General features: G+C 42.1%; 1 protein-coding gene across 4 annotated transcripts in view; it reads right to left on the bottom strand.

Moving 5' to 3' along the window:
• GFRA1 (GDNF family receptor alpha 1) overlaps nucleotides 1–18,865 on the bottom strand; it is a 230,299-nt gene that overhangs the window by 161,597 nt on the left and 49,837 nt on the right. For 3 of the 4 annotated variants that reach the window (XM_044934905.2, XM_006071673.3, XM_044934906.1), the window contains exon 5: nucleotides 2,294–2,308. The exons of the other annotated variant lie outside the window; for it this stretch is intronic. In XM_044934905.2, the coding sequence (XP_044790840.2) occupies nucleotides 2,294–2,308 (15 nt within the window). The remainder of the gene's footprint in view (nucleotides 1–2,293; nucleotides 2,309–18,865) is intronic. 4 annotated transcript variants of the gene reach the window in all.

An 18,865-nucleotide genomic window follows, 5' to 3' on the forward strand; every position in this document is an offset into this window, starting at 1 on the left:
CTCACTCATGGCCAAGAGTACATTTTTGCAAACCAGCACCCCGCAACTCAGCTGCCCTTCAGTCCCTGGGTAAACCAAAGCAAGCCAGGCCTGATGCCCATGGCATGGTCAGCCCAGAGCCACTCACAGTTGCCTCGTGTAGGTGGGTGGCAGAAATGGCCCTGTGGCTTCTGTTCACCTGAAACCACATAGTTTTCTGCTGTTTATTTCTAGCACACTTCATGGCCCCTGTGTTTCAAGTTAATGGCACAATTCTGGGAGCAGAGTTTCCGTGCACCCACCCCCCCCATCACCCCGCCCCAAGAAGATGCTGCGCAGTCACGTTTCAGACATTGTCTGCAAGACACAGAAGCTTTGTCTTTTTCCTGAGGTTACTGTCACTGACACATTTTTACTGTCACATTTTACTGAGCATTCATTTCACAGGCAGAATGGCCAGAAGCAGAGGTAAGGCGGGGTACCAGCTGGTGAGTTCTTGGCCATCATTTCAGAGAATGTCCCTCTGTATGAAACAGTCCTGCAAGGCCAGAGCCATGTTAATAATTCACAAAAGCAAGTTCAGTTCTCCCCATCTGTAATCCTAGTACTATCTCACAGGGCCAGGGGTAGCTAGCAGCTTCTGTCTGTGGAAGATGCTATTAAGTCTCGATAGTCCATGATTTGCACGTGATTATAAGTTTTGCTCTGCATATCATTGTTACCGACAGTCAAATCCCATCAATGGAATGGCATGAGTGATTAAAAAGGAGGCAAACTTGACATGAGCAGTCTGATAAGCCATTTTTTATACTGAATACAATAACTGAACGCTCATGGTTTTAGGTAGAAAAGCCAGATCTGACACCAACCTTTTCTCTCTCCATTCTCCAGGGGCCTCAGCACACCCGCTCCAGCGAGACTTTTCCAAACTCATGCATTTTATGTCTCAAAAGAAGACATGTAGTTCGGCATTGGGGAGAGCTTGGCTCTCTAGTTTATAGAAAATAAAAAAAAAAAAAAACTGCCTCCCAGAGGATGTCATTGAACCCTCAATGTGTCAAGGAGGAAAACGCACTGTAGCCAGGACCCTGACGGCAGCACATGCCTTACACCCACAGTCGTGGCACCTTCTCAATTTTGCCCATCGCTTCGTCTCCAGCCAAATGGAACTTATTACTTCTGGCTGGTTTAGATTTATGAATTATTTATAAAAGTAGGTCTACGACTCCACACTCTTAAAAGACAACACAAGTCCCTTCGTTGTTACCCACAACTGCGCTTCGATCAGAGAAAGCAGACAGACCTTCTCCATCACACGCTGCAAGTTTGGGGTAAAATAATCGTTGAGAAAATATCCAGCCCATAAAATTATTTGGAAGCTACTTATGGGATGCCTGGATTTTTTTATTTTTACACTGGTCTCTTTTATCCTAAGGCAGCCTGGGATTCGAGAATGAGGTGGCAGGCGTGGGATACACATGCTTCCCATCTTGAATATATAAACAATTTGGTCTGTCCACTTTCTCCCAGTAGCTTCACATGGTGATGAAAAACGGAAAGAGGCAGTTGCCCTGAATGTGTATCTAGTGGGCTCGATAAGGCCATGCCCGCGAGTCTCCCAGAGCGCAGAAGCTGTGTATCCTGAGTGGGGACTTAAATATGAGCCAGAAGGACACGTAGCCTACACTTTCCCTCTCCAGGTCCCCTGAACATATAAACTTGACTGGAAAAATATGTAAGACACTGCACACCCTTACCGGGTTCCTCTCAATCACTGGCCCAATTGGAGGGGTTGTGAGGTTCCCCTGGGCTAAAGGGCACAAAGTGACCAGCCAGCCATGGTCTTGCCCACACCTTTGCTTGACAGAGAAGCCCCCAGGTGGAGGTGGCATGTGGAGACCTGACCAAGCAGAAGCTGGCCTGGATGAAGGAGCTCTGAGAAATAGGGGCCTCCACCCGATGCCCTCCAGAGACATCTGCTCCCCACCTGTCTCACAAGCCCACAGCAGCCCTGCCCTCGGACAGGTGCCTGGGCGTGAACCCGTGCCCAATGTCCCTGCCCCAACTGTCCAGTCCTCGTTCTACCCCCAAGCAAGGTCCAGAGGAAGGAGCAGAGGCTGGATAGCAGAGGCTCTGGAAGGCTGATGGCACTTCAGGCCACCCCGGGCCATGCTCCTCACGGTACGTCTGTCCTAAAGTCCCCGTGGCATGTCCACAGAAGGATGGAAAGCCCCATAACCCTCTGCACACAGGTGATACTCTTTCCCAAAAGAGCACAAGCAATAGAAAAGCAGAGAGGAGGCAATGAGCTTACCTTGCTGGAAAACATCTGCCAGGAGGAAGGAAAAGCAGGAGGAAAAAGGAAGAGAGAAAGGAGAAAAAAATTAGTAATTATGTTGCAAATGACAGTGATGAGCATCACAGCTAACACACACTGACTGTCCTAAACACTTTTACTACAATATTTCCTGTACTCAGAGGCAGCGGTTAAAAGCTTGAGCTCTGGAAGGGAACTGCGTGGGTTTAAATCCTGGCTCGATGCTTACTAGCCCTGTGGCTTACAGATTCCTAAACCACAAATACATTTGCATTGGAAAGATTAAACAAACTGTGTCCTATGTTTTAAAGTCTTAGACTGGCGTCCAGAACACGGTAAACATACAAAAGTTGCCAGTTACTATTCATTTTAATATTATTATTTTCACTACAACCCTATGAGGCAAGTTGCAATATTATCCTTACTGTATAGATAGGGAAACTGAGCTTCTGGATGGTTGAGAAACTGATCCAAGACCACAGAGGAATAAGCAATGAGCTCAGGATTGAACCCAATCTCCTGATTCCACAAACCATCTTCTTGCCTGCTACGAAGCTGCCGGGCTGGTTTCTAACAACCGAAATGACAACGGCACACCACGGGATAAACAGAGGAAAGACCTGTGAATCTACTGAAGTTCCATATTTAAATCATAATAAGCACAAAATCTGTATGAATTCTCCACATATAATTCACAACTAATAACACCAGGTCTTCATATTAAATCTGAAGTCAAAATCTGTGACAAGTTGAAAAAAAATACTTATTCATCGTTTTCAACAAATATTTGAGAGGCTACTATATGCCAAGCACTAGGTCTGGCATCTGAAATTACACATATGAGCAAAGAGCATAAATTAACAAGCACTGGCTAACGCCCGCCAATAGTAACCACTAGGCATACTTCTGGGCTCTGTGCTCGTTTGCTTCAGTTATGGTCAGCTCTTTGTGACCACAGCCCACCAGGCTCCTCTCTCCATGAGATTTTCCAGGCAAGAACACTGGAGTGGGTTGCCATGGCCTCCTCCTCCAGGGGACCTTCCTGACCCAGCGATTGAACCCATATCTCCTGCATTGCAGGCAGGTTCTTTACCTGTTGAGCCAACAGGCTTTGTATAAATGGATTAATCCAATATGAATTTGTTCTGTCTGCCTTCTTTACTCTACAGTGATTATGGGGGTCATCCATGCTGTGGCATGTAGTAGGTCGTTCATTCTCACTGCCAGGTAGTATTCTACTGGGTGATTTTATGATTTTATCATAATTTATTTCTCCATCCTAATGTGGATGGATATTTGGATTGTTTCTGAAGACAACTGTTGGGCAATTACAAACTGTGATGTTTTGTCCATATCTTTTGGTGAACGTGAATGCATAGGTCAGGTACATTTTTCAAGATTTTGGTTTTTTTTTTGATGTGGACAATTTTTAAAGTCTTACTGAATCTGTTACAATATTGCTTCTGTTTGTGCTTTGGGTTTTTGGTCACGAGGCATGTGGGATCTTAGTTTCCTGACCAGGGATCGAAACTTTACCCCTTGCATTGGAAGGTGCAGTCTTAACACTGGACTGCCAGGGAAGTCCCTACAAGGTACTTTTTGACATCAGGCTCACCCTGCTTCTACAGACTCCCAATCACCCCCAAAATATTCCTGTCTGGTCCTACTTTCTCATCCAGTAATTCAGAGATGGAGGATAGCATTGGCAATGCAGACACCACCAAGCAGATGTAAGCCAGTTCCTGCCCTGATCATGGGGTTGTGCCATGCTCAGTCACGTCCGACTCTTTGCGACCCTAGGGACTGTAGCCTGCCAGGCTCCTCTCTCCATGGAGATTCTCCAGGCAAGAATGCTGAAGTCGGTTGTCATGCCCTCCTCCAGGGCATCTTCCCAACCCAGGGATCAAACCAGGGTCTCCCACACTGCAAGTATATTCTTTACCATCTGAGCCAACACGGGGTTATAAATAGGTACAAAACTTCTACAAGATAGTTTGACAGTATGTATGGAAATGTTAAATATACATCCTTAACCTAACAACACCACTGCTAAGAATGTCATCTAATGAAATACCTAAAGTCTACAAAGATGTTCATTACAGCATTGTGTATAAAGGACAAGCAACAGAGATTGTCTATTTGCCTGTCAATAGAGAACCAAATCAAAAACAATACATCATTCAATGGATTATGGTTCAGCCATTTAAAATGGTGGAAGATTTTTATTATTTTTGAGCAAAGAAATCAGAAAGTAACATGCAACATGTATCCTGAGCCCATGTATGTGCATGTATGGGTGTATATGTCTAGAGACCTGTGATGATGGTCTTAATTACCCGATAACCTTCAGGTAATTGCATCTGGGACCATTTTAAATATTATACAAGAATTTCTGTATTATTTTAAATTTAACAATGAACCTGCCCTATATTTACAATCTGAATTTAAAATTTACCTGCATCTTAAAAACTAAATGAGAATTATATCATCAACATCTATATTTGCTGCTAGTCTTCAGCTAAAACATCAGCTCCCACTAGGTCACAAAGAGCCAAGGGGCCACAAATGGTGTGGATAACCATGTACTTAATGGGTTAAACAGACTGCAAGGAGAGAAAACCAGTGAGAACAGTTTTCATTCCAGGTTCCTCTGCCCATGGAAATCTCCAGGCAAGAATACTGGAGTGGATTGCCAGTCCCTTCTCCAGGGGATCTTCCTGACCCAAGGATCAAACCTGGGTCTCCTACATTGCAGGTAGATTCTTTACCATCTGAGCCACCAGGAAAGCCCCCACTGGGGCACATGTGCCCTCATAAGGGGTGTCACTCACATGCAATACACATGCTCCCCAGGGCACACCTAGGCCAGTGGCTATAGGACAGATGAGGCCAACATAGGCTTACAACTCCCAGGGAGTTGGCTAAATCACCACCCCTTCTCTCACACTCAGGAAAGCCAAGTGGAATGTAAATGGGCCAGACTGGTGCCATTACAGGAAAACTTAAACCCTGCTTTAATTTATACATGCCATACATTACTCTCTAACCTCAGTAATTCATCACTGGCCCAAGTTCTGACATAGCAGTGTATACAAAGCTACTCGGCTCCCATGCCCTGACAGTCCAGAGACGGTGAGAAGGACCATGTGCAGCTCCCTAAATTACCACAGTCACGTGCATCTGCCGCCTGCAATGCACAGTCTGAACCATCCACCCTCTGACCAGCCTGCACACCTGGAGAAGCCCTCCTCCTCCCCCTTCAAATGTCACAGCCACTGTGAAGTTTCTCAGAGCCTATCCCTGCAGAGAAGGAAGTCGCTCTTTCCGCCTCTGTGCTCCCAGCATAACTTGTGCATGTTGCAATTAGAGTTCATACTATAATTAGTTATTTATGAAGACCATGTGCTCCTGAGAACAAGAGCTATGCATCTTGATAGCCTTTGTGGATCCTAACTGCCTGGCATAGGGTGTTCCCACACAGGAGGGAAGGGCAGGGGGCTGGTCTCTCTCAACACTCATCTGCTACAACCGCCTTGTTTTATAGATGAAGAAACTGAGTCCCAGAGAAGGAAGAGATCTCTCCCAAGATCACACATGGTGTCTGTGAAAGGCTGAGCCAGGACGACATGAGATTCATTTAACCTTAATGAAGCACAAAATCATCCCTATTAGTAGCAAAGTACAAATTAGAGATTTATCATTCTCCTTTAATGAATACAGAAAAAAATTTCCAACATTGAAAACATCAGTGAAATGAGATTAGCCTTTCAAATACGGATCCAGCCTCGACATCCGTCCAGAAACTTCAACCTCCTCTCCATGGCTTTCAGTACTGATCTGAGTTACTGGAAAGTATCAGTGGGCAGGGAGGGAGGAAATTCAGGCAGAGATTCAGGAATCAGAGACCTTATTCATTCCAATCCCACTGTATATTTCATGGTTTAACAGACAAACCTACATAGAGTACTATTCCTATCTTCTATCCCAGAAAACTCTCCTGATTTTCATATAAGCTATTTCAGATTCTTTTCAAATCCACTTTTCAGCTTCATTTACATTTTGCACCTTTTTATTCAAATGTAAATTTTAATAAACACTAGTATAAATATTACAACAATTTTGCACATGAGTTATCTTGTAATTTACACTCTAAATTTATGTCTTTTGTACTCTATGACATAAATCATTCCATTCTTAGCATTACTTAGCTCTTTGCTCTGAATAATAACTGCTTGGGTACCCTCTTTAAAATTTCACTTTTCCAGACAGAAGCAGCCATCCAGGCTCATGTTCAAATGATTCATGGACAGAAGAATGGAAAATAAGTGAGAAGAAGGTAGATTCTGTGCCATTTTACACCTGCCAAACTGCAGACCTCAGAGGACATCAGCCATAGAAATACCTTTTGTCATCTTCTATTCTGGTGCATGTGTCCACCACCCCCAACCCACAAGAACTAGTCACTTATAGGAATTAAATGGTCTCAAACTTCAAGGGCAATCATCTCCGTCCAGTCTAACCAACCACTAAGAATTATTTGGGAGTCAATCACTTACAACCTTTGAACCAAGCTGACCTGGAGAGATTTTAACGCTCATGCCATTGTGTTGGGGAGGTTAAGTCTGATGATTTACACAAACATTTCCTCATCCCCCATCCACTGCAGCAGAGAATGACTGAGAATAAGACTCGGTGCCATCTTCTCTGCTCCGCCAGGAACTGGAAATCATGCACTTAAGGAGTTAGGAGTTTCCAGTACCCAGCCTAGCCACAGTCAGGTTGAACCCAAAGGACACCAAGGACACTTGTGCAGAGGAAATGAACTCCTTCAGACAAAGCTCTGCTCATACTCACTTCCCAAGGGAAAAAACCTCAACCCTAATCATTCACGTCAACAAAGAAAAGCCTGTTCTCCGACCCCACCCCCACCAGAGCCATTCTGGTCCTATAGATAGATGAAAGGGCATCTATAAATTGGCGATTCAGACGTAGGAAGAAGCAAGTAAGAAAGAACGAACTCAAATTTGCCTTTCTTGGCCTCAATGTCCACTTTCTTCTGTTAGGAATGAGCATCAAGGATATTTGCCCACCTCCCCCATAGCTACTGAGAGATTCACACCCCAGAGATCTTTAATGCACTGAGTCCTCCAGAGACAGGAGCCATAAAAAGACCAGATTATTTATTATTATTAATAAGTTATGGCAATTAGGCTGGGTGATTCCTAAACGTTGCTGATTAAAAACTTGCTTGAGTGCTACTCATCCACATGGCTCGTGTTTACCTCTATTAAAAATGATTTAACCACACTCTGGGTGAACCCTTCTTTTGTGCCTGGGTTAATAATTAGCAGTGCACAGAGCCACGCAGGTTAAGTGAGTTGGATATCCTTTATTTATCTATTGCTTTGTTTTATGAGGGGAACTAGATGGCAGTCTTATTGCCCATTCAGTCTGCTAGGAATAATTTACTATTTCAATCCATAGCTCAGCTCATAACTATGGTTAGAGAAACCCCCACTATTATTACAGTATCACATCTAGCCCACATCCCACAGCATTAAAGATATGCCAAATAGTGAAAGTGTGCCTGACTTCTCTAAGACTGGGGGAAGTAGTTACTGGCCCTCGAACAATGTGATCATACCACTCTCTCAATTTTGCTTTCTTTTCTAGGTTAAATTATGTATGAAGGGAGTTTAGTTTCTTGAAAATGCCTGTACTTAACTCCCATTTAGGAAGTCTCGCCTGGGGAAAGAGCTGTCTTGTGAGTCCTCCTGTGGTTTGAACTTAAGAAAAAAAATTCTCTTTCAAGTACCATTCTCTTTCGAATGCCATCACAGTAAAGCCCCATAAACGCCACTGGGACCTAACTAACCAGGGGCAAAAGAAGGGATGTAGGGAGCAGCTGGAATGAACATCACTTCCTTGGATGGGGTCAAGTTCACCATTAACCAAAGTCAATTTCAAGGTCAGCAGAGCTGCCCCCTCATGAAGTTTCAAAAACCAGTAAGCTCTAGGCACAGATATTGAAGAGTTTCTAGAATTCAGTCTGTATACTTCTGCAAATCTCTGTAAATGAACTGAAATTATTTATTTTCAAGGTTGACAAGTGGGGCTCACCAAAGCCTCCCCAGCACTCCAGAATAGTTCAGCTTCAAACTGAAGAAGTGTAGGTCCAAAAATGGCAGGTGACTTTCTCAGGGAGAGCAGGGTTAACACCTTCTCTCCCAAATACAGTCCAGTGCTGAGTCTCCACATGATTCTGGCCACTTGAACCCATGACCTAAGATTGGGTCCCAGCCCCTCACCAGGTGGAAACTCAAAGTGAAGCTTCCTGTAGCCTATGTTCTGACTTGTAAAATCAGCTGATAGAGATAAGCTTTTGTCCTACCATAGGAGTATCATGACGGTCAAGTTAGATCATTTAATCAGCATGCAGCTCATAGACTTCAAAGTCACATAATACCAGGTTCAAATACTTGCTAGTCTACTATCCTAGCCATCTTGGGCAACTATTCAAACTCTTTGAGTCTCAGTTTCTATATGTAAAAATGACGATAACAAAATTTCTTTCAAAATTCATAAGGATAACCCAGATCATGTATGTAAAGCACTTTTAGGACATGGAGCTGGTTTATGGTAGACATTCAGTAACTGAATTTAATGTTGGTGTAACAATAAGCAACAGAATAGGGTAGCAAGGTAGCAAAGAACTCAGGTCCTGAAGTCAGAACTAATTCCATTTCTCGCTGTGTGATCACAGGGAAATTACTTAACCTTCCGAAGCCTTGTTTTTCTCATCAGCAACATGCAGATAATAAAAATAGCTAATTTTTGTGCTGTCTCATAAATTGCTTTGGAGATTAAATGAGGTAAAGCACTGCTGCTGCTGCTGCTGCTAAGTCGCTTCAGTCGTGTCCGACTCTGTGCGACCCCATAGTCGGCAGCCCACCAGGCTCCCCCGTCCCTGGGATTCTCCAGGCAAGAACACTGGAGTAGGTTGCCATTTCCTTCTCCAATACATGAAAGTGAAAAGTGAAAGTGAAGTCACTTAGTCGTGTCCGACTCTTAGCGACCTCATGGACTGCAGCCCACCAGGCTCCTCACTCCATGGGATTTTCCAGGCAACAGTACTGGAGTGGGGTGCCATTGCCTTCTCTGACAAAGTGCACAGTGACTAATATTTAGATAGACTTCTATAACTTATAGCATTACTAGCCAACAGACATTTATTGATTGCCTACTATTTGAAAATAATCATCATTTTTGACTTGTATGTGGGGAATGTGCTTAGGTACTCAGTCATGTCTGACTCCTTGCGACCCTATGGACTGTAACCCACCAGGCTCCTCTGTCCATGGGATTCTCTAGGCACAAATACTGGAATGGGTAGCCATTCCCGTCTCCAGGGGCTCTTATTTGAAAATAATCACCAGTTGTGACTTGTACAGGACTGTAAAATATTATAGGAGGAAAATCCATTAAAATTAAATGATCATTTTAATTCCTTCTTGTCATCCGTAGCTACATACCATTAAGAAACTCTAAGGAATTATTAAATATTATTTTATGAATGAATTATTTTTAATCTTTAAGATCAGAGATCTATTGCCATCCTATCTCCAAACTCCAGTTTTACGGGGTTGTAATGAGCACCAGATGTTCCAGAAATCCAGAGCCTGGCCTTCATTTTTGGCACCACTCACCCCTCTGGCAGTGCCTGTGCCATTATGTCTCAAGGCCACCAGGGAAGGGGCTCACCCATCCCTGCCCTAGGGTGTGATGAGTGGAGGTCCAGGGTTTAAAAAAGGTAAGACTGCACGTGGCAGCTGAACTGAGAACCACTCTGCTCAGGACAGTGGGGTTCGATGAAGAATTTGCCTGGAAAGGGTTCTGCTACTCATCAAATAAATTAGTAAAAGTTTGAACACAACAAACCACTTAAATGGAACCCCTTCCTGTCCGAGTGCAGGTCTGTGCTCTCTTGGAGTCCAGCCAGAGCCCCTGCCTGGCCTCGATGGCACCACATGGGGGCTGTGATTAGTTTTCTGTGTCTCCAAAGCCAGGCAGCACAGACAGCTCAGGCAGCCACGTGGCCATAGACCTCATCTCCCTGCCCCTCCTGCTTCCCCAGGGGTACCCAGGCAGCTTCCCACTGCCCGGAGCCCGGTGAGTCTTGGTAGTTAAGGATCAACTGCAAGGCCTCATTCCCCATCTCCTGCCCTCTGTGCCAAACACTAAAACTTGTTCTTTAAATTGTATGGTCTATATCATCACTCCCTCCTTTTTCTTCTCTGTCCCATTTTGGATGCGGGCCAGGGAAAGTTCTATTGTTTTCCTTGCTCCCGACTCCCCTCACCTTTTACCATGTTAGAAATGAAGACCCCTCCTCTGCCTGTCACTGTTGTTGAGTAAGAAAGAACTTGCAAAAGCCCCAAAGTCTCTTCCTGCTCCACTTCCTCTGGAATGTGCGACCAGCATCAATCTGAGGCTCTGGACTTGTGGCCCATCAGCTGACACTGAGTTGGGGAGGCAGTGCACGGCCTGTGAGTTAGTTAAGTCCCTAACATTTTTATGACACTCTATCCCGAGTATATCTCATTCCTAGCACAGAAGGATAAAGCTCTTAACTACTGAAAGAACATAAAAAAATAGATTTAGGAATAATACTTTTTATGATTGCATTCTGTATACTGTGAAAGTTATGTTCAAATCTGCTAGTACTTTATGGAGCTGATAAAGTAGAACAGTATGGCTTCCCAGCTAACAGGGTATTTTATATCCATTTAAAATGTTTTCTCTTAAATTGAATTACTTTTTGAGTAATTATAATAAGACTAATCTGGGCCTAATGAATTCATGTACAAATACTTTAGACTGCATTATTAAAACCTCTGTGATATGAAACTATATTAAACTCCATCCCTCTAGCAACCAGGGCTTTGCTTTGAAAAGCACAGCATATATGACTTTCTCTGAATTCTTTTAAATCAGCTAGCTGGGAAATCATAAGAAACCACATTAATAGCTCAGACCAAGGAAGAGGCTGACAAACAATATTGTTCTAACTTCTCTAAATTTATTTCAGCATTAATTAGGAGTCACAGAAAATATTTTTATTAAGCACCGACATGTATAAAGGGCTGAAGAATTGGTTCATCTTGCAAAAGAAATCAATTATAGCTACGATTAACAATGCCATAAAACCACTATGGGTTAAAAAAAAAATACTAAAAGTGAGCATGTGGGTATCACTCTTTATGTTCTAAAAAAATCTCCAAACTCAATAATCTAAATATCTGGATTCCAGTTCACACTGTGGGCCAAGCCACTTGCCTTCTCTGGGGTTCTGTTCCTCCATCTGCAAAGTGACTTGTATCAGATGATCTCTAACGTCCCTTATGGTTCTTAAACATGATGCTTTTAAGTTTAAAATTACACACATTATATCAAATGGGCTTTATGGCATATAGCTTATTTGTCATCTCATTCACGCTAAATTACATTCACAGAAAAAATTTCATTCCCTACAATTCACATACATCCACAAACATATCCATAATATGGCTGGTGATTTCAAATGTATTCCAAGATCTTATCTTGATGGTAAAGTATTTTTCCCATTACAGATAAATTATAAACCATCTGAAACTTTTAAGGGTTATGCTTCTTTGAATCAGTTTTTATCCACTTCCACCCCCTTCCAACATATACTTCCCTAAAGACGCTTTCATCTCCATTTCAAAGCCAACTGATTAGTTTTATCATATGTGAATTCCTCAGGCAGGTCTGTGAGATCTGGGTTTTAATTTGATTGGTTACCCAGTCTCCTAAATCCAAACTAGATATTTACAAATGTCTAGTAGAATAATCTAGACATTCTTTCTTTGCCAGGTGATCATTACCAGGATGGACAACTTTTAAGTAAATGTAAGACAATGGCATCATCATTATTCTGATGACTTAGCACAAATTACTGTCATAAGAGCTCCCGGGAGCCAGAAACAATTAAAGTCTGAGTTCAGAGAAGCTGCCCCAGCATCAAGCATTGTTGATGAGAATGATTTTGGAATAAATGTTACAGCAAATTGGCTCAAGTCTTCAAGGAGGAGGTTTGGCCATGTGATGTTCACTAGTCTGACATCAGTTTCAGGAGATACAGGTTCCGTCCTGGCTCTTCCATAAATCTCTGAATAAATGGGGCAAGTCATCTAAGCTTTCTAGATTCCAAAGAAGGTTTGACTAGAGAGTCTCCGCAATTCTTTCCTGCTCTAAAGTTTTATAGTGAACACAATCAGGATCTTTCAGTAGGACCCTCTGTGATATACTCAAACCCCACCTGTGTGTCTTCTTAGTGCACAGATACATACTTGGAATTCTCTCACGCTTGTAATTCTCTCTCTCTCCCTCTCACTAAGCTGAAAGCACTATGATTCCAGGGATATTTTGTCTACTGATGTGTCCAAATCCAGGGAAGAATATCAGAGCATAGCTGGCCCTTTTTGGCATGCTGCAGATTATGGGGTCACAAAGAGATGGACAAACTTGGCAACTGAACAATAACAATAACTAACGTGTTTTCAAAGCTTCTCATGTATCAGGTGCTATTTTAAGTGTATGACAGACTTTGCTTTAATCCTATCAATCACCATAAGAGGTAGTTAGAACTATAAGCAGATAAGGAAGCAGATACTCAGAGAAGGTAATAATTAAAGTTGTCAAAAGTCACAGGAAAGAAAGTGATCTGGGATTCAACCCAAGCAGTCTGGTCTCAGAGACTAACTCTACACCACTGTTACACTGTCTCAATGATAGCCCAGTTGGTAGATGTATGGATAGATGATTGAGCAAACATACCACATTCTTGGGGCTTCCCAAGTGGCCCTAGTGGTAAAGAACCTGCTTGCCAATCCATAAGAAGTAAGAGATATGGGTTCAATCACTGGGTTGGGAAGATGCCCTGGAGGAGAGCATGGCAACCCACTCTAGTATCCTTGCCTGGAGAATTCCATGGACAGAGGAGCCTGGCAGGCTACAGTCTATAGGGTCGCACAGAGCGGGACATCAGTGAAGCGACTTAGCATGCATTCTTTCCAAGCCTTCCTCCCCCAGGAGTTAATTTGAGCCATGCCCATAATATTTTTAATACCATAATCCCTGCATGTCTAGAGTTCTAACCTTTATTATCTGCAGATTTGGGGTCCAATTGCAGAAACCACCTAGATGCACCTTTACCTTTTAAAAATTTTACAAATTCTCTTTAAAACAAAAACAAAAAGCAACTATCTCAGTAGGTTTATGGCAACAGCTAAGGCAAGGGGGAAGGATGCAGCGCTGAATGAAAAGAGGAGAATTCTAAGAAGAGGATCGGGAAAAGAAGAACACACAAGGACACATGGCTGAGTTACAAAGATGTGTGCAGCTGCTCCTGATCCAGCTGTCATCTTACTAGGATTCATGGAAAGGAGGGTGTGACAGGTGGAGAGAGGTGGTGGGAGGGAAAGAATGGAAGTAACTGGTAAGTCAGGGCAGGTAATACGCATGCGGGCTCCGGAGTCGAGTACTTGCGTTTTGATCCCAGCTCTGCTGCTGGCAAAGTTAGAAGCCCTCTCTCTGTCTCAGCATCTCCACCTGATACGGTGGGAGTGACAAAGGCTGTTGTCAGGATTAAGGAATGTTAAGCTCCTAAAGACTCAACACAGGGTCTGACAAACAGAAGGCGCTTACTGGAAGCAGGTAATCTGGACAGAGACTTGGGAGAAACTGAGTTTCAGGGAATCATTAAGATCAACGAAGTTCTTTGACACCCCAGCCTATATTGGGATGCCTATATTGGGATGAATAAAATGTACTTGCATGGATTCTACAATCAAACAATCAGACTCCAGTAAAATATCACGGAGCCTGCTCCCCAGGTCCACCACCCTCCAGCATGGAGAAATGCCACTGAGGGGCAGGGAGAGATACAGAAAACATCTCTAGCAGGGGAGCACGCAATCCCTTCTAGTCACAGGTGTGCTCTGGAAGCAGGATCAATGCTTATCACGTGAACAAACATTAAAGCCTAGAAGTATTACCCCGCACTCTACATCACGTAAGTGCTAGTATTTTTCATGGGTAGCTCGGAGCAAGTAATCAAAGGTGAACTCTAGATGCACCATGAATCAGTCAGAGCACAAGTCCTTCTCGTGGAAGGCAGTACATGTTTTTAAAGTCACCCACTCACAGGCTCGGGAGCGAACGCAACTCTTGTCCCTCCATCATCCACGTCAGTCACGGCTGGGCAGCAGGACCTCACACTGAGCTGGGCTCTTCTACCGTGAAGCCAGGTAGATCACACTGCACTGGGCTCTTCTACCATGAAGCCAGGCAGATCAGGGGGCAGAGAAAAGAGCTGAGGACACCTTACAAACAACCTCTGTAGTTGTAAATGTCCATCCTGCTGAAGAGTCAGCAGGCAGTACATGTGCTTACCACAGATGGTATCCCACTGAGCACCTTTGCAGAAGGTGCTCATTTAAACCCGTATGGTATATTTCACCTAGTTTCAAAAGGAAAAGGGGAAGTTCATTTAAACCTGTATGATATTAATCACCTAGTCACAAAGTCATGAAATGTAAATGTCATTTTCATGAAGGATTTGTGAGGTTGGCTTGCCCTGAATAAAGGGATTCCAGCATCTCACAGACCTTAAGAAATTTATATATATGTGCTGCTGCTAAGTCACTTCAGTCGTGTCCAACTCTGTGCGACCACATAGACGGCAGCCCACCAGGCTCCCCCGTCCCTGGGATTCTCCAGGCAAGAACACTGGAGTGGGTTGCCATTTCCTTCTCCAGTGCATGAAAGTGAAAAGTGAAAGTGAAGTCGCTCAGTCCTGTCCAACTCTTAGCGACCCCATGGACTACAGCCTACCAGGCTCCTCCATCCATGGGATTTTCCAGGCAAGAGTATTGGAGTGGGGTGCCATTGCCTTTTCCGTATATGTACATATATATAAATACTGTAACATATATTGCATATGTAACATACATATTGTATATAATATGCATATATAACATAATAGGGCTTTCTAGGTGGCTCAGTGGTAAAGAAACTACCTGTAAATGCAGGAGACGTAAGAGATATGGGTTCCATCCCTGGGTCTGGAAGATGTCCTAAGGTAGGAAATGACAACCCACTCTAGGATTCTTGCCTGAGAGATCGCATGGACAGAGGAGCCTAGCAGGCTACCATGGGGTTGCAAAGAGTTGGAGACAACTGAGCACTGAGCACAAGCATGATAACATAATAAAAATATATATACATATACAATATAATAAATATGATATATACACAAGTATAATATAATACAGAATATATAAAAATTATATAATAGAATACAACATCACAGTATTACTCTTCATGTCCAGAGGGCTAGATTCTGGTCCTAGCTCTGTCCCTAAATGGTTATGGTTAGTATCTTAGCCTCTCTTGGGCTCCACCTCAGTTTCCTCATCTGTAATTGAGAATAAACTCTGCTTTAACTATTTCTTTGAGGAAAATATAAGATAGTACATATGATTACATTCAGAAAAAAAAAAAAAACTTAAAATTCTTGATAGTTTTTTAGTGTCTACCAGAGCTAACACACTATAATGAGCACTTAATGGACCCCAAAGGAGCTAAAACCCAGACCTTATAGTCAAAGAGCTTATAATGATAAGGCAAGTGATATACACTCAAGGAAAAGGTGCTAAATTCTACACAGGGAGGAAAACAGCACAGTGAGGAAAAGAGATACTTCAAGGCTGGGACTCTGAGCAGTCTTCATGGACCAGGTACAGTCTAAGCCAGATCCTGAAGGGCAGTCCTAAACAAATCCAACACTTATGAAGCTCTCAATTCTGAGAACTTTTCTTAAATATTCCACATATGTTCCCCAAAACTCAAAGAAGTAGCTATCATTCTTATTCCCATTTAACCAATCAGGTTAATCTGTTCAAGATCCCACAGGCAAGCTGATCCTCACCACTGCACCTCTTGGGACTCAAAACATGAAAATGAGGGAAAAGGGAACAGCACGATAAATGAATCAGAAAACATTTCAGTATTTACCAGCTGGAAGACTCAATATTATTAAGATACTAATTCTCCCCAAATTGAGCTACATATGGAACACAATCCTAACGGCAATTCCACCAGACTTATGGTGGGAAATGATAAGCCAGTTGTAAAATGTATAGGAAATAAAAGAATCTAGAGTAATCAAAATAATCCTGAAAAACAGTAGTCAGAGGACTGACACTACTTGACCTCAAAACATACAATAAAGCTATAATAATCAAGACAGAGTGTTGCTAACATTTGGAGAGACAAATAGATCAATGGAGCAAAATAGTTAAGTCCAGAAACAGACCTGCAGCTTTACAATCATGTGATTTCTGACAAAGGAGCCAATGCAATCCAGTGAGGAAAAGCAAGTCTCTTCAACCACTGGTACCTGAACGTCCATATAGAGAATAACAAATTTAGACCCTTACTTTACTCCATACACAGAAAAATTCATGATAAGTCATAGACCTGAAAATAAATGCTAAAACTGCAACATTTCTAGAAAAAAAAAAAAAAAAACAGCAAAATACTCCAGTGACTTAGGAGTAGGTAAATTCATCTACAACTCACTAACAGAAAGATAAACAACCTGTTACTCAAATGGGCAAAATATTTGAACAGACAGTTCGCAAAGGAAGATATACAAATGACCAATCAGTTCAGTTCAGTTCAATTGCTCAGTCGTGTCCCACTCTTTGCGACCCCATGAACCAAAGCACGCCAGGCCTCCCTGTCCATCACCAACTCCTGGAGTTCACCCAAACCCATGTCCATCGAGTCAGTGATGCCATCCAACCATCTCATCCTTGTCGTCCCCTTCTCCTCCTGCCCTCAATCTTTCCAGCATCAGGGTCTTTTCAAATGAGTCAGCTCTTTGCATCAGGTGGCCAAAATATCAGAGTTTCAGCTTCAACATCAGTCCTTCCAATGAACACCCAGGACTGATCACCTTTAGGATGGACTGGTTGGACCTCCTTGCAGTCCAATGACCAATAAGCACACAAAAATTGCCCAACATTATTAGTCATAAAGAAAATGCAAATGAAAACCACAATAACATAACTCTATACACTTACCAGGATGGCTAAAGTTAAAGAAATTCACAAAACCATATGCCAGTGAGGATAAATAACAGCTAAAACTCTCATTCACTGTTAGGGGGGATGTAAAACTGCACTACTTTGGGAATAGCTCTAGTAATTTCTTATAAAACTAAAAATACACCTACACCATGATCCTGCAGTTCTGCTTCTAGGTACTTACTTAAGACAAATGAAAACAAATTCCTCAAAAACAACTTGTATGTAAATCTTCATAACAGTTAGAAACAGTCCAGGTGTCCATCAACAGAAGAATGGATAAATAACCATAAGTACAACATATTCATCAAATAGAACACTATTCAACAATATAAAGGAACATAAATAGTAATAACACAGAACATGAATGAATCTCATTAATACTAGGCTGAGTGGAAGAGGCCTTACACAAAAAGAGTATATACTGTACAGTTTCATTAATATGAAATTCTAAAAAAGGAAAATTAATCTATGGTGGAAAAAAATGGCAATACTCCCCAGAATGATCTACAGATCCACCACAATCCCATCAAAATTCCATTTTTTCTTTGCAGAAATTGGTGAGTCGATCCTAAAATTCAAATGGAATTGTAAGGGATCTTGAACTGCCAGAAAATCTTGAAAGAGAAAAACAAAATTGGAAGACTGTATTTCCTGACTTCAAAACTTACTACAAAGCTACAGTGATCTGTGGCTTGGTTATATATTTTAGACACATATCTATGAAATAGAATTAAGAATCCATAAAAAAACCCTCACATTTATGATCAACTGAATTCTGATAAGACAATTCAATGGGGGAAAATAATATTTTCAACTAACAGTGCTGAACAACTTGCTATCTACATGCAAAATAATTAGATTATTTAATTTATTTAATAAATAACCTCATTTCATACCATATACAAAAATCAACTCAAAACGGTTCAAAAAGGTAAAACTATAAAACTCTTAAAAGGAAACACAGGGATAAATCTTTTGACTTTGGATTAGGCCACAGTTTCTTAAGTACGGCATCAAAAACACAAACAATAACAAAAAAAGAATATAGATAAACTGAGCAACTTCAAAATTAAAAACGTCAGTGTCTCAACGGGCAACATCAAGAAAGTGAAGACAAACCACAGAATTATAGAAAATAATGGCAAATCACATATCTGATAAGACATTTGTACCTACACTATATATAAAGATGAATTACAACTCAAAAATAAAAGACAAATAACTCAATTAAAAAATGGGCAAAGAATCCGAACAGACAATTCTCCAAAGAAGATATATAAATGGCCAGTTCGCACACGGAAAGATGTTCCACATCGCTAGGCACCAGGGAGATGCAAATCAAACCACAGTGAGATACCGTATCACACCACTAGGGTAACTAGAATGGCTATAG

The sequence above is a fragment of the Bubalus bubalis genome, chromosome 23, assembly GCF_019923935.1.
Source record: "Bubalus bubalis isolate 160015118507 breed Murrah chromosome 23, NDDB_SH_1, whole genome shotgun sequence".
Lineage (NCBI taxonomy): Eukaryota > Metazoa > Chordata > Mammalia > Artiodactyla > Bovidae > Bubalus > Bubalus bubalis.